General features: G+C 44.1%; 1 protein-coding gene across 3 annotated transcripts in view; it reads left to right on the forward strand.

The window, feature by feature from the left end:
• LOC310636462 (alpha-2-macroglobulin-like) overlaps window positions 1-16409 on the forward strand; it is a 103717-nt gene that overhangs the window by 67004 nt on the left and 20304 nt on the right. For all 3 annotated transcript variants that reach the window (XM_083356320.1, XM_083356318.1, XM_083356319.1), the window contains exons 19-26: window positions 2431-2569; window positions 3893-4121; window positions 6171-6297; window positions 8694-8815; window positions 11494-11545; window positions 13002-13085; window positions 13321-13497; window positions 15670-15754. In XM_083356320.1, coding sequence (XP_083212446.1) covers window positions 2431-2569; window positions 3893-4121; window positions 6171-6297; window positions 8694-8815; window positions 11494-11545; window positions 13002-13085; window positions 13321-13497; window positions 15670-15754 — 1015 coding nt within the window. The remainder of the gene's footprint in view (window positions 1-2430; window positions 2570-3892; window positions 4122-6170; window positions 6298-8693; window positions 8816-11493; window positions 11546-13001; window positions 13086-13320; window positions 13498-15669; window positions 15755-16409) is intronic.

The raw sequence follows: 16409 nt of genomic DNA on the forward strand, positions 1-16409 counted from the left end.
GTGGGAGCGGGCTCCTCTGTCTGTCTGTCTGTCTGTCTGTCTGTCTGTCTGCCTATCATCTATCTATCTATCTATCTATCTATCTATCTATCTATCTATCTATCTATCTATTTATCTATCATTTATCTACAGTATCTATCATCTATCTATCTACAGTTTCTGTCTATTTATAACTATCATCTATCTATTATCTATCTACAGTATCTATCTATCATCTATCTATCTATCTATCTATCTATCATCTATCTATCTATCATCTATCTATCTACAGTATCTATCTATCATCTATCTATCTATCATCTCTGTGGTCATGTGGCCGGCATGACGGAGATGAGCACCGGCCCCTAGAGTTGGAAATGACTAGCACGCATGTGCAGGGGAACCTTTACCTTTTTTTCTATCATCTACCTATCTATCTATCTATCTATCTATCTATCTATCTATCTATCTACCTACCTACCTACCTACCTACCTACCTACCTACCTATCTACACCTATCTATCATCTACCTACAGTATCTCTAACATCTATCTACAGTATCTATCTATCTATCTGTCTATCTGTCTATCTAGCTGTTTGTCTGTCTATCTATCTATCTATCTATCTATCTATCTATCTATCTATCTATCTATCTATCTATCTATTGCATTTGAAAGTCAAAAAAAGTCAAGAGGGTGGCTACAACTGCCCCATCCAAGTCCTGCCTTCTCTTTATGTCCATAAGATGAGGCAGGATAGGAAGACCCTTGGCGCCTTTAAACTCTGCTGTTGGATGGGACTCCTGAGGGTAGCCTGGACGGCTAAAAAAAAACCAAACTGATGAATCATTGAACAGATCAACTCCAAGCCGGCACAAAGGATCAGGCTCCGACGATCCTATTTCGAGACACCTTATGTAAAAAACAACCCCTAGCTTTCTTCAGAAGACCCTACTGCCAGGAAAAGTGGTGGAAGGAACAAGAAGTAGACCACAAGCAGCAAGGGGGGAACGGAGTCCCTTACCGGGTTGGTGGAGAGACTGCTAGAAAAGCTGGAGGACCAAGTTAGGGACCGATTGTCCTGCAGAACATCTATGCAGTCAGTAAGAGTCGACAAAGTGCGGTGGCTCAGTGGCTTAATAATAGGGGAGATGGTCTGTGCTCCAGAGGTTTGAGTCCCAGCACTAGGTGGCGGCGTGAGCTTCCATCGCTCACCTCAGCTTCAATCCACCTAACAGTTCTACGAGAGTAGATAAGAAGGTACCACTTTGGTGGGGAGGGAAGTTGGTGCTTTCTGCAGACAGGCAGACTCCTGCTGGCTTTGAACCTACCCGTTCGTGGTACCCGTTTGTGAGGCGGCTCCGGGGAAGGGAAGGGAAGGGAAGGGGTCTTGGGTGTGCTACAGGAAAGCCGCTCATGGTTTTGTTTTGGTTTTTTTGGTGCAAAGCCAGCCCACCCTCCTGTGGCACACCTTGGGAAGCGCATGAGTGTGTCCTACAGCAGAGCTGGTAAATTGGCAAGGCAAACTACTACTCTGCAATAACATTGTGGTCTCCTGGCTTACGTACAAATGCCATAGGATAAGGATGAAGATGAGGAGGAGGAGGAGGATAAGGAGGAGAGGGAGGAGGAGAAGGAGAAGATAAGAGCATAAGACCGTGGTGGCAAACCTATGGCACGCGTGCCGCAGGTGGCACGCAGAGCCCTCTCTGTGGGCACGTGCGCCGTTGCTCCACTCCTAGGCCTTCAGCTGGGTTTTATAAAAGATTCTCGCTTTAGGCCTCCGCCATGTGCAAAAAAAAAAAACAAAAGCAAGGTTCAATCAATCAATCAATTTCAACTTCTCGCGGGGAAAAAAAAGATCTTGCCAAGTTGGAATTGACTGATTGAACTTTTTAGTCCCGCCCAGTCTGCCATTACCAACACAGCCACGCCCACCCAATGGACCATGCCCCCCCAATTGCCCAGCCCCTCCCCTAATGGGCCACGCCCACTCGGCACCCGCCGATACATAAGTGGGTTTCGGGTTGCAGTTTGGGCACTCGGTCTCTAAAAGGTTCGCCATCACTGGCATAAGAGGAAATGAAAAAGACCCTGCAACAAATGGATGACATATATAATCGTCAATCAAAGAGGCAGGACTTTGCTTAGTTTGCAGCTACCCTCTTGACTTTTTGAACCCGCAGCGGACACTCTGGTTGCAAGGGAATATTTCAGTAGACCTGGAAACTAGGCCAGTGGGAGAAAGTGTCCTTAGAATTTCATCCCCTGTGTTTCCTTCTTTTTGTTTAACAAGTGCTTGCCGTTCTCAGAAGTGGCAATTATTATCTTTGAATTTAAACAGTGGGTAAGGGTGATGGGTATCCCCTTGGAGAATTAATCTCGGAAGAACAGCTTGGAGGTGCTAAAATACTAAAGGCGTGAAAGAAGTGCAAGCTTCTTCTCTTTGCAGACTCGAGGGCCTATGACGTCGGAGCAGGTATGCCTGCACCATTAGTCGCAGAATTGAGCAGGGACAGCGCAGAAGCAGTGGAAACAACCATCCGGAGCTTTTTCCCAGAAACCTGGTTATGGTCCATCAAATCTCTCAGGTATCCAGGATCCCTTCCAACTCTGTTCTTCTGTTATACATATGGATAATTTATTTTATTTTATTTGATTTTAATTTTATTATTTTATTTTTATTTATTATTTTATTTTATTTTAATTTTATTTATTATTTTTTATTTTATTTTAATTTTATATTTTATTTTATTTATTATTTTATTTTATATTTTATTGTATTTTAATTTTATTTTATTTTATTTATTTTATTTTATTATTTTATTTTTATTATTTTATTTTTATTATTTTATTTATTATTTTATTTTAATTTATTAATTTTATATTTTATTTTATTTATTATTTTATTTTATTTTAATTTTATTTATTATTTTATTTTATATTTTATTGTATTTTAATTTTATTATTGTATTTTAATTTATTATTTTATTTTATTTTAATTTTATTTATTATTTTATTTATTATTTTATTTTAATTTTATATTTTATTTTATTTATTACTTTATTTTATATTTTATTGTATTAATTTTATTTTATTTTATTTTTATTATTTTATTTTATTATTTTATTTTTATTTATTAATTTTATATTTTATTTTATTTATTATTTTAATTTATTTTATATTTTATTTTAATTTTATTTAATTATTATTTTAATTCATTTTATATTTTATTTTAATTTAATTTAATTTAATTTTATTTTATTTTATTTGTTATTTTAATTTATTTTATATTTTATTTTATTTATTTTATTTTATTTTATTTTATTATTTTATTTTATTTTATTATTTATTTATTTATTTATTTATTTATTTTAATTTAATTATTTTTCACATTTCTGAACCGCCCATCTCGACTTATACTCAGAATTGAGCCCAAAATTTCCGTTGCTAAGCAAGACATGTGTGAAGTGAGTTTTGCCCCATTTATAACCTTGCTTCCCACAGTGGGTTGAGTGGATCGCCATGGGGATGGCGATCCACTAGTAACACAGCTGTTCAAGTGAATCTGGCTTCCCCATTGATTTTGCCGGTCAGGAGATCGCAAAAGCAGTTCACATGATTCCCCCCCCCCCGGGGACACTGCGACCGTCATAAATATGAGTCAGTGACCGGGGGCGGGGGATGTCTGAATTTTGATCACGTGGCCTCAGGGATGCTGCCACGGTTGTCAGCGTGGAAAAAAAAATGGGTCGCAGGCCGCTTCTTGCAAGGCTGTCGTAACTTCGAACGGTCACTAACCGAACTGTGCAAAGTCGGGGACTTATGTGTTATTGTTTTCTCGCCTGGTCAGGCCGTGAAAATTATCGCTTTCTGAAACTCATCTTCCCCTTCACTCCTCTTGCCTCCCTCAGCAGTGAGACCGAGGTCACTCTGCCCGTCACGATCCCAGACACCATCACCGAATGGAGAGCAGGAGCTTTCTGCCTGTCCCCGGCAGTGGGTTTCGGCTTGGCCCAAACCACCTTCCTCAAGGCCATGCAGCCGTTCTTCATTGAGGTCACTCAGCCATACAGCGTCGTCAGAGGGGAAGCCTTTAACCTGAAGGCCACCGTCTTCAGCTATCAGAAACGCCCTATCCAGGTGAGGAACTCTTCCACCTCCATTCTCTCTCTCTCTCTCTCTCTCTCTCTCTCTCTCTCTCTCTCTCTCTCTCTCTCTCTCTCTCTCTCTCTCTCCTCCCTCTCCCTCTCCCTCTCCCTCTCTCTCTCTCTCTCTCTCTCCCTCTCTCCCTCCCTCCCTCTGGAGGCAGGTCCATGTATGCAGGTAGGCCTTAACGTACCGCAGTTCATTCAGGGACCGTTCAAAGTTACAGTGGCTGCAGCGTCCCTGTGGTCATGTGATCAAAATTTGGGCACTTGGCAGCCGGCGTGTATTTATAACGGTTGCGGTGTCCCGGTCTTGTCCCCATGGTCACTAACTTAATAACTGCAGCGACCCTCTTCTCTTTCTGGCAGCCCCTCAAATATTGGGACCTTGCTATCGCGTCACCCCCTAACCCTTCCCTTCATTAAACTAGACACACCCAGTTCCTGCAACCGTTCTTCACACGTTTCAGCCTCCAGGCCCCTGATCGTCTTTGTTGCTCTTTTCTGCACCCTTTCCAAAGTCTTGGTCGGCATCTTCTTTTTATAATGTGTTGTTGTTAGTTGTGAAGTCGTGTCCGACCCACCGCGGCCCCATGGGCAACCTTTCTCCAGGCCTTCCTGTCCTCTACCATCTTCTGGAGTCCATTTTAAGCTCACGTTTTTTAGAATATTGTGACCAAAACTGGATAGAGTATTCCAGGTGCGGTCTTACTAAGGCTTTATAAAGCAGTGCTAGTCTATACATGTGTTGTATGTAGTATGTTTAAATGTGTGTTATGTATGTGCACACTTTGAGAGCAAGCATCTAAATTTTATTTTTAATGGCCATAGTGCCCACAGTGAAAAATGACAATAAAGGTCATCTATCTATCTATCTATCTATCTATCTATCTATCTATCTATCTATCTATCTATCTATCTATCAATCATCTATCTATCTATCTATCTATCTATCTATCTATCTATCTATCCTGAAACTTAACATTAAGAAAACCAAGATCATGGCATCTGGCCCTCTCAATTCCTAGCAAATAGATGGGGAAGAAATGGAGGTAGTGACAGATTTTATTTTCCTGGGCTCCAAGTTCACTGCAGATCGGGACTGTAGCCCAGAAATTAAAAGACGCTTGCTCCTCGGCAGGAAAGCCATGGCAAATCTAGACATCACACTAAAAAGCAGAGACATCACCCTGTCAACAAAAGTGCGTATAGTCAAGGCTATGGTCTTCCCAGTTGCAATGTATGGCTGTGAAAGTTGGACCATAAGACAGGCTGAGCGCCAAAGAATTGAGGCCTTTGAACTATGGTGCTGGAGAAGACTCCTGCGAGTCCCTTGGACTGCAAGGCGATCAAACCGGTCAGTCCTAGAGGAGATCAACCCTGACTGCTCTTTAGAAGGCCAGATCCTGAAGTTGAAACTCAAATATTTTGGCCACCTAATGAGAAGGAAGGACTCACTGGAGAAGAGCCTAATGCTGGGAAAGATTGAGGGCAAGAGAAGAAGGGGACGACAGAGAATGAGGTGGCTGGATGGAGTCACTGAAGCAGTAGGCGTGAGCCTAAATGGACTCCAGAAGGTAGAGGACAGGAAGGCCTGGAGGAATGTTGTCCATAGGGTCACAATGGGTCAGACACGACTTCTCAGCTAACAACAAAATCAATCCATCCATCCATCCATCCATCCATCCATCCATCCATCCATCCATCTATCTATCTATCTATCTATCTATCTATCTATCTATCTATCTATCTATCTATCTATCTATCTATCTCTTCATGTGATCTTGGTTCTATCCCTCTCTTCATGCCATTTAGGATTGATATTGAACTACACTTCCCAGCCTCCCTCAGAGTTAACTGCTGTCCAGTGCTGCTGGGAATTGTAGTTCAACCAGATTGGGGAAGGGCTCAGATTCTCCACGTTTACTCGAGTCCCATCTGCTTGACCTTTTGTGTGGCATTCATCTCCTCTTCCTCCTTGTCCTGTGAGTCCGTGATGCCCGTGGTGGTCTTCTCCTTCTAAGTCCTCTCTGGCTGTTAACAGGTTAGCCTATCGCTGTTGCTTTCTCCTGACTACGATGCTTCCCCCGTGGAAAAGGAACAGGATTCCTATTGCTTGCCAGTGGACGGAAGGAAAACGGTCTCCTGGAAGGTTACTCCCAAAACTCTGGGTAAGTAGTGAAGGCCAAATATGGCTTCCTGGGCTGGTTGTCTCACCATGCATAGTTCCCAGTGGGGCAGACCGAGACTGGAAGATAGATCATTTTATTAAGCATTTATTCAGAACGTTCTGATAAAGGGGATTCCTCTCAAAGCGGTTTATTAGGGTACCCTGATAAAGGGGGGGATCTCTCTCTGAAAAGGAGAAAACCCCGAGACCAAGTTACATTCCTTTTGAGAATTAACACAACAAAGAAAAAAGAAAGAGGAAAGTTGGTTGGACAAGGTAAGAGTAACCCCTCCTTGCACAGGAAATCAACTACAAGGCTCATTTGAAATTAGATAACCAGATGCCAGTTGACACTAAGAAACTTCTCCTTAGCAGGAGATAGCCTCCAGATGCCCTTCTGTATTAAATTACCTTTTCAGTTTAGGAATGTTAAAAGCTATCTGATCAATCCGTACAGCCACAGGATAAAAGCTCTGCTACTTCCCAGTCTGCATAATCAACCTGAACGTGATTTTAAAAGAGAGAAAAATAAGTCAAATGAAAATACAAAATGACTGCGTTGGTTCACAGATCACAGAACCCGTGTCACAATCTCATAATCTCGAGAGCCTTTTTACATTCCCTTTTTAAGACATCGAAGAAAATGCAAGAGAAAAAGGTGATTGGACGGGACAAAAAATAGTGCATAGGAGGCCACTTACTCGTAGTCAACAACGTGTTGCGTATTTGCATCCCATCATGCCACCCGTGTTAGTTACAATGAAGTCTTGACGACAGAAGGGGCGTCGATTTTAAGGTGTGAATAAGGGGAAAAAAAGTTATCTGGAGTTCACGAAGGGACAGACCAGATAGCAATTAATGCTAACAAGTTTCCTCTTATCAGGAGAAATTCTCTAGACATCCCATCCCATCACTTATCTTTTCAGTTTAGGAATGCTAGAAGCTATCAATCAATCCTGTGACATGCAATTTTTCCTAGGCAGCCATTTTATTAGTGTCCCCACCAGCTCTTCTTCCAATTCACAATATGCCCCTGACTCGAAATGTTTGCTGCCTCTGTGAAATTTTCAGCCATTTGCTCTTAAATAGCTGGGTGAGATATTATGGAAAGGAACAAAACAGAGAGAGTGAGTGAGAGAGAGAGAGAGAGACAGACAGACAGACAGACAGACAGACAGACAGACAGACAAAAACAGTCAAGAGGCATAAAGACAGTTTGATGGCTGTTTACGTCATAAGTAGCAACTGACTTGAAAGCCCTATCAGGCAGTCCTTGACTTACAACAGTTCCTTTAGTCGGCATTCAAAGTTACAATGGCACTGAGAAAAGGGACTTGGGATCGTTTTTCCACACAACCGTTGCCGCATCCCCGTGGCTATGTGATCAAAATTCGGAGGCTTAGCAACTGCCCCGTATTTATGATGGTTGCCGTGTCGCAGAGTCTCGTGACCCTACTTTTGCGACCTTCTGACGAGCGAAGTCCACGGGGGAGGCCAGATTCACTTAACAACCGGGCTACCAATGTAACAACTGCAGTGATTCACTTAACATCCATGGGAGGAAAGGTCGTGAAACGGGGCAAAACACTTAACAACTCTCTTCCTTACCAGTGGAAATGTTGGGCTCGAGGCCTACCTGTCATTCTTACCGCTTAGAGTCCAGGGGTAGGCAACCTTGGCTTTTTTATGACTCGTGGACTTCAACTCCCAGAATTCCTGAGCCAGCCATGCTGAGGGGAAAGGGAGAGGTTTCCAAGCTGAGCCATGCTGGCTCAGGAATTCTGGGACTTGAAGTCCACCAGTCATCAAAGAGCTCCATTCTATAGGAGACAGTCTACTTTTTTTTCCTTTTCCTACGGTCATGTCCAATTCTTGGAGACTGACTATACAGAACCTGCCTGTTTTCTTGGCAAGGTTTTTCGTTGCCTGCTCTCTAGCTGCCTCAAACTCAGAGCCTCCCTATCTCTAGCCTGATATTTTAAGCACTACTCCACTGGCTCACTTATTATGCCCTAGTCCAGGGGTAGGCCACCTTGGCTCTTTGATGACTCGTGGACTTCAACTCCCAGAATTTCTGAGCCAGCATGGCTCAGCTTGGAAACCTCTCCCTTTCCCCTCAGCATGGCTGGCTCAGGAATTCTGGGAGTTGAAGTCCACGAGTCATAAAAAGAGCCAAGGTTGCCTACCCCTGGCCTAGACCTAGACCCTGCTCAGCTCCCTCGGGTTTCACGAGCTGCTTATCCTTACTCAGATGGGGAAAAAAAAACAAGAGACAAAGGGGGGGGAAGCATGAAATTTCCCCCTTTGCTCCTCCGCAAGCAGGCTGGAAGAAGCGAGAGATGGTCAGGCATCCTGGGGAATACCCCTGACTTATTAAGTGTCCATTTTGGTTCGTAGGGAAAGTCAACTTCACAATAACTGCAGAGGCCCTGAAATCCGCCCAGCTCTGTGGCAATGAAATCGTGGAAGTGCCCACCAAGGGACAGAGTGACATTGTGATCAAAACCCTCTTAGTCGAGGTACGTATGGGCTGCTTTCAGGCGTGGGGGCGGGCAAGGCTGGACCAAGAGTAATGAAATACTAAAGTCGGAGTAACGCCGAGGGCGAAGGTGCCTTCTCCGAGCTTGTGGGTTGGTTAGGCTAGGTCAGGGGTAGGCAACCTCGGCTCTTTTATGACTCATGGACTTCAACTCCCAGAATTCCTGAGCCAGCTTGGTTGGCTCAGGAATTCTGGGAGTTGAAGTCCATGAGTCATAAAAGAGCCGAGGTTGCCTACCCCTGGGCTAGGTAACATCTTCCGGGTAACATTTCCCAGTAGATTGAGGCCTAGGGTTTTCTTGGTGACGGCGTAAGAGTGGGTTGGCGGCCACTTTCTTCCAGAAGGGTTTTTTCACCTCTCTCTCTCTCTCTCTCTCTCTCTCTCTCTCTCTCTCTCCCTCTCTCTCTCTCTCCCTCTCTCTCTCTCTCCTACAACCTTTTGTCTTCCTTTGATCCTCCCATCCAAGTAGAAAGTGGGTCCAACCCGGCCTCGTTTGCTGGCACCCATCAAGTTCAGCTGACTCGGTGTTTCTCAAACTTAGCAACTTTTATTATTTATTTTATTTATTTATTTAATCCCATTTAATCCGAAGACTCAGGGCGGCTTACAATGTAAAGCACAAATCAATGTGCTTAGCAATAGCCTTCATTCTATGTATATGCCTGCTTATTAGGGCTTTCGGGGGGGCCCCAAGCAGCATTATTCCGGCGTGACTTAAAAACCTACCTATTCCAGCAAGCCGGCCTGGCCTGATAGATTTTGGGGTTTCATTTGTTTTACTATTGCTTTACTGTACCTTGCTCTGTACACCGCCCCGAGTCCTTCGGGAGAAGGGTGGTATATAAAACAAACAAACAAATAAATAAATAAATAAATTATTACAAAGTCAGCTTATTGCCCCCAACAATCTGGGTCCTCATTTTACCTACCTCGGAAGGATGGAAGGCTGAGTCAACCTTGAACTTGGTGGGACTCGAACCTGCACTAATTGCAGGCAGCTGGTGTTACTTAAGGAGGCATTAGCCCACTGCTCCACCAAGGCTCTTTTAAGCTGAACGGACTTCAGCTCCCAGAATTCCCAGCTAGCATTCACTGAAGTCCTTCAAGGCTGAGGAACGCTGAGCGAGATGCTTCCTTGGTGGACCCATGACTTTAAAAAGAGATTAAAAAACAAACAAGCAAACAAACCCACTTATCCCTTGCCTGGCACTTGGGAGGCCATTACAAGTAATCCCACCATTTACGATAATTCGTTCAAAATCAGGATGGCCCTGAAACGCCTGGTCCTCACACTTTACGACCGTCATAGCATCGCGCTGTCAAAAATGTGCCTGCTTGGCCACGGGCCTGCATTTATGACGGTCGCAGCATCCTCGGGGGAGGTGGCGGTCAAAGGATCTCCATTCGCAACCTGCCCAGCCAGCTTCTGATAGGCAAAGTCAGTGGGGTCAGCTGGATTCACTTAACAACTGTGTGATTCAATGAACAGCCAGGATGTTCCACTTAACAGTCAGGATGATTCATTTAACTGTGTGTGGCGGGGTGGGGGGTGGGCGGGAGAGAAGTCACAAAATCAGATGCAACTCACTGAACCAGCGTTTTGCTTAGCCATGGAAGCCCCAATCCCGGTTGTAATTCATCGAGGTTGATTAATGATCTCTTCACAAGTGACTTCAGAAAACGAATTGCGCGTATTCTTAAAAAACAAAATCAGACACTAGGAAGCAGGAAGATACTAGGATGGCGGAATGGAAAGAGCTCGCCTGGGTCAGGGTGCCGCCGGTTAAAGACTGCCGGCGGGTAACACCCAGGGGTAGGGCCTTCTCAGTGGGTGCGCCTGCCCTGTGGAACCAGCTGCCTGCGGAGCTTAGGACTGCCCCCAACCTCCGTTCAATCCGCCGGGACCTGAAGACCTGGCTCTTCGAGCTCTCTGGCCCAGGCTAAGAATATTTTTAATTTTAATTTTAACTGGGTTTTAATTTTCTCAGGGTTCTATTTAATCTCTTTTCATTTGTTTTAACGTTTGTATTGACTGTTTTTTAAATGCCCTGTAAACCGCCCTGAGTCCTTCGGGAAAGGGCGGTATATAAATCTAAATAAAATAAATAAAATAAATAAAATAAATAAATAAATATCCAGACTAAAGGAAGACTTTCCTGCTTCTGTTAAATTTCATTCTGCGATTTCTCAGCCCCTGTTTTTGACCCATCAGGGTCATTTTATTTCAGGGATAGGCGTTTGGTATCACATCTGATTTTATGTCCTCTGCAAATATCCTGTTGATGGGAACATTCTCGCCACTCTTCCGTTCCAAACATTAGCCAGAGTACTGAATTTATATAGTTGCACATAATCTACACTCGGCTTCAGTGTCCCTCAAAACGGTATCCCAACCTCGCACCGCTGCTTCCTTTTTTTTTTTTTCTTCCACCCTTCCACCCCTGCACTATCTTGCGGGTTCGACCGCTGTCCGTCTGCCTCTCCCAATATTTCATTTCTTTTGTGGCGACATCACATTTTTTTTTCTCTACCCGGCACAGGAGATTTTTATTTATTTTTTTAAGAAAAAAAAAATTCAGATGATAACTTAAGAACTTTTAAAACTTATCTAACATTCCTTTTCACTTCCCGCCTTTTTCTTCTTCTCTTATCGTAAAGCCTGAAGGAATCGAGAAGGAAGTGGTGATCAACAATTTGCTCTGTGGAGACAGTAAGTATCTCTTTCCTGCAGTATGCCTTCCACAATTAACGCACAAAGTCAGCTCCAAAGTGAGTTCTGCCCCCTCTGGCCTCCGAACATGTTGGAAGACAAATCTCATCGTCCCCAGCCCACACAGATTATTGTGGATCAGAGCGATGGGGATTGAGTCCCTGCTCAGCTGGAGGATGCCAAATTGGGAATGGTTGAATAAAGTAACGAATGCTTATTTATCCAGCCACACGATGAGAGAGTCACACAATCTTCCACACCCTGGTTACTGAACTGGCTGTTTCCCAAGTGTAAATCAGGATAGGCTCACACTGATGTATAAAGCTTTGCCAGTCGCCTCAAAGGTCCTTTTTTGTTCAAAAGGCAACTGGACATTTTTTTTCCCCCTCGAGGAAGGAGAAGTCATTTTGCTTTTCTTCCAAGAAGCTTCATCAGTTCTGAGTGGATGGCGGGTGGTGGTGGGGGAATGGAAGAAATAAGAACTAATTCCTTCCATCTCCCCGCCATCCACACACACACACACACACATACATACACACACTATATATATACACACATATATATATATATATACAAAAGGGACGTGGTGGCTCAGTGGGTTAGGACGCTGAGCTTGTCGATCAGAAGGTCAAATCCCGAGTGCCACATAACAGAGTGAGCACCTGTTACTCGTCCCAGCTTCTGCCAACCTAGCAGTTCGAAAGCACGTAAAAATGCAAGTAGAAAAATAGGGACCACTCCGGTGGGAAGGTAACAGCGTTCCGTGCGCCTTTGGCGTCCAGTCATGCCGGCCACATGACCACAGAGACGTCCTCGGACAAACGCTGGCTCTTTGGCTTTGAAACGGAGATGAGCACCGGCCCCTAGAGTTGGAAACGACTAGCACGCATGTGCGGGGGAACCTTTACCTTTACCTTTATATATATACACATACATATACATACACACACACATATACATACACACACATACATACACACACATATATACATACACACATATATACATACACACAAAAACATTTATTTATTTATTCATTTATTTATTTTATTAGATTTATATACCACCCTTCTCCCAAAGGACTCGGGGCGGTGTACAGGGCAATTAAAACATGGCATACAAAGTTAAAATTAAATTAAATTAAATATATAAATATTATATATACACACACATACATACACACACACATATATATACACACATATATACATACACACACACACACACACAACCTTTTCCTAGAGAAAGACAACCATATGGCTCCCTATAGAATAGGGGTGGAAAAACGTGCTGCCTTAGAGCTACAGGTGGGTCCTAGAGCCTGTGAAATTCTTAAATACCTCCATGCATTGGATTAAATAATGGGCAGAGAGAGCAGGAAGTGAAAAGGTTAGCAGTGAAAGAACCAAGAGGCTCAATCTAGACTGTCTCTTTTTCTTTTTCTCCTTTCTTGCAGAAGGCACCCCATCCGCAACTATTTCCTTAAAGGTCCCAGAGAAAGTGGTGGAGAAATCCGGAAGGGCTTTCTTCTCTGTGTTGGGTAAGTGATGCACTATTGCAAGAATCTGCGTGCAGGTAAAGGTTTCCCCGTCCGGTCACGTGTGGCCTTACCAAGGCATTGCAAAGTGGTGTCAGTACTTCACGTGATCTTGATTCTGTCCCTCTGTTAATGCAGCCTAGCCTTCCCTGTGTTGGCTTTTTTTGGCAGCTGCAAGCACACGGCTGGCTCCTCTTTAAACTCTTGATACCTGTTGCATCTTTCTTACCTGCCACAGGTGACATCTTAAGCTCAGCCATTCAGAATGTGCAGCAGCTGATCCGGTTGCCCACCGGGTGTGGGGAGCAAAACATGGCCCTCTTGGCCCCGAATATTTACATCTTGGACTACCTGAACGCCACAGGTCAGCTGAACGAGGACATGAAGTCGAAGGCGATTGGATTCTTAGTGGCTGGTAAGAGGAACCTCAACTTCTTTTCCTTGGAGGGAGGAAGATCGAGAGGAATTTGTTTGTTTGTTTGTGTGCATTTGTTTGACGCCCGTCTTGCCCCAAGGCAACTCCCCAGGAATTGACTGACAAGAGGAATAATCAGGGCCCAACAGAAAGGATCAATACATTAATCCAATAATGTATGTCTGTCAATTTTACTGGAAACGTGACCTTAGCTGAGTGATCAGCAAACCATCCATTATATTAACTTGTAGTGGTCAGTTCTGATCATTGTAGTTTCAGCTGCAGGCCATGCCTGCTTATCTTTTGAACCTGTTTTCCATTTCATTATACCATGGAGAATGAAAAAAAAAGATAATAACGGTAATTTCCCTTTTTATTTAAGAGGGATATTTCTATTTGGTAAATATTTTATCTTACCACGCAAAAGGCATCTCTGAGGTAATTAGTGAGTCTTCTACTCTAACTGTAATCTTTAGTTCCCTCGAGTTCCCTCTCTCTCTCTCTCTCTCTCTCTCTCTTCCAGTTTTTAAAGTCTTATTATGTTTTTTAAAGAATTCAAAACAAAAGCATTTTCCCAATGGGAAGGATCGTTTCTAACTAATTACAAAATCTTATTTCAGATTTATCTCGGCCCCTAATCCAGGGGTAGGCCACCTTGGCTCTTTGATGACTTGCGGACTTCAAGTCCCAGAATTCCTGAGCCAGCCACGCTGAGGGGAAAGGGAGAGGTTTCCAAGCTGAGCCATGCTGGCTAAGGAATTCTGGGAGTTGAAGTCCACGAGTCATAAAAGAGCCAAGGTGGCTTACTCCCTGCCCTAGTCTATTGGTAGCTTTCTAAAATCCAGGTTTTAACTAATTAAAAGTTCTTTCGCTGAGGATTGAAAGAAGCTCACCATGTGTTTTCAGACTTGTCAATCCAAAGGTTTCTAATACAGGTAGTCCTCCACTTCTCACCACAACTGAGCCCAAAGTTTCCGTCGCTAAGCAAGACAGAGGTTAATTGAATTTTTGCCCCATGTTATGAACTTTCTCGCCACAGTTGTTCAGTGAATCGCTGCAGCTGTTACGTTAGCAACACCGTTGTTAAGTGAATCTGGCTTCCCCCATTGACTTTGCTTGTCAGAAGGTTGCCAAAAAGCGATCGCGTGACCCCGGGACATGGCAACCGTCATAAATATGAACCAGTTGCCCAAGTGTCCGAATTCTGATCACGTGACCACGGGGATGCTACAATTTCGTAAGTGTGAAAAATGGTCATAAGTGACTTTTTTCAGTGCCCAGTGGTCACTAAGTGAATGGCTGTAAGGCAAGGACTACCTGTAGCTAAAAAGCAGTTAACAAGCAATTTCCAAAAGTGATTAGTAAAGGGAGCACATTATATGAACCCAGTATCCTGTAAAGATGCTGACCATAGATTCAGCGTTCCCTTATTTCCTAGAGCAGGGGTCTTCAAACCTGGCCCTTTCGTGACTTGTGGATTTCAACTCCCAGAATTCCTCAGCCAGGCACCCTGGCTGAGGAATTCTGGGAGTTGAAGTCCACAAGTCATAAAAAGGCCAAGTTTGAAGACCCCTGTCCTAGAGCTTTAAACCGGATGGAGACCGCTGTCTGGAGGATCTCACGTCTTCTCCTTGCCTGAGAAGAATTATCAAAAAGCCAATCTACCTTCAGAGCAATTATTGGTTCTGCATTTTGCGGAGCCATTTCTTCCTCAGAAGTCTGGACGTGGTCACATTTAAACAGCATTTAAACTTAGAAACCATAGTGCTTGACAGCCCTCTCTGGGCGGTTTACAATGTGGAAACATTATTTGCCTATTTTCCCCCAACAATCTGGGTCCTCGTTTTGCCGACTTCGGAAGGATGGAAGGCTAAGTCAACCTTGAGCCAGTCGGGATCGAACTCCTGGCAGTTGGCAGAGTTAGCTTGCAATACTACAGTTTAACCATTTGAGTCACCAGAGCTCAGGGATAGGAGTCGGCCCAAAAGGCCCAAGCTACCGGTTAGACTCGGAGGTCCGTAAACAATTCCAGAAGAAGGCAGTGACAAACAGTTTGTCAAAACACAAACTTGGAGGCGGTTTGCCAAGGTTCACCAAGCTGTGAGCTTGACTCCAGTAAGTCCCCCCCCATTTATTGAACAAGTACAAACTAACATTCCCCCTCCATTGCAGGCTACCAGAGACAGTTGAACTACAAGCACGCTGACGGGTCCTACAGCACCTTTGGGGAACATAACAATGAGCCTGGAAATGTCTGGTAAGTTTCACAACGTTTTAGCCTCTGAGGTTGTCACTGCAGGTTTGCGCGTGTGTGCCTGCAGAAACTATATTGCTCATCTTTGCCAGTATCATTCGCAAGGCAAGTTTTTTCCTGCTTTACAAGGGAAGCTGTTGTAGGCAGGAATAGTAGACCAGAGAAATGCTGGTGTCTGTTCTGTACCAGCCTGCTACCGGCCCTGCAGAAAAGGCAGGGACAACCCCTTTACAAACGGCAAGAGGCTGGAATTACGCCTGACAAATTTATAGCTACAAAAACAAACAAGACACGAACCAAGAAACAGGAGCTTTAAGAAACACGAACTATCCAAGCGGTTGCCTTCAGCAAACCAGCCCTCCCCACACATTCCCCTTATATACAGTTCAGGGCGTGTCTTTTCTCTGCCTCCTTCCGAGAAGCCCCATTGCCTTCCTCTGTTTACTCCTAATTGACTGCCTCCTGCGTCGGGCGTCCTTGAACAGGGCCAGCTGTGGTTCATCTTCATCCACGCTGTCAGGCTCACACAGCTGGGTCTCCGTGGTGACCAAGTGGGAGGGGCCTGGCTGAGGGCTCTCATCAGCAAGATCTTCAATCCCCTCAGCAAGGTCTTCAACACCCCCCTCCTCCTCCTCTGAGTCGTCCAACCCAACTGCCG

This window comes from Vipera ursinii, assembly GCF_947247035.1.
Source record: "Vipera ursinii genome assembly, chromosome: 2".
Lineage (NCBI taxonomy): Eukaryota > Metazoa > Chordata > Lepidosauria > Squamata > Viperidae > Vipera > Vipera ursinii.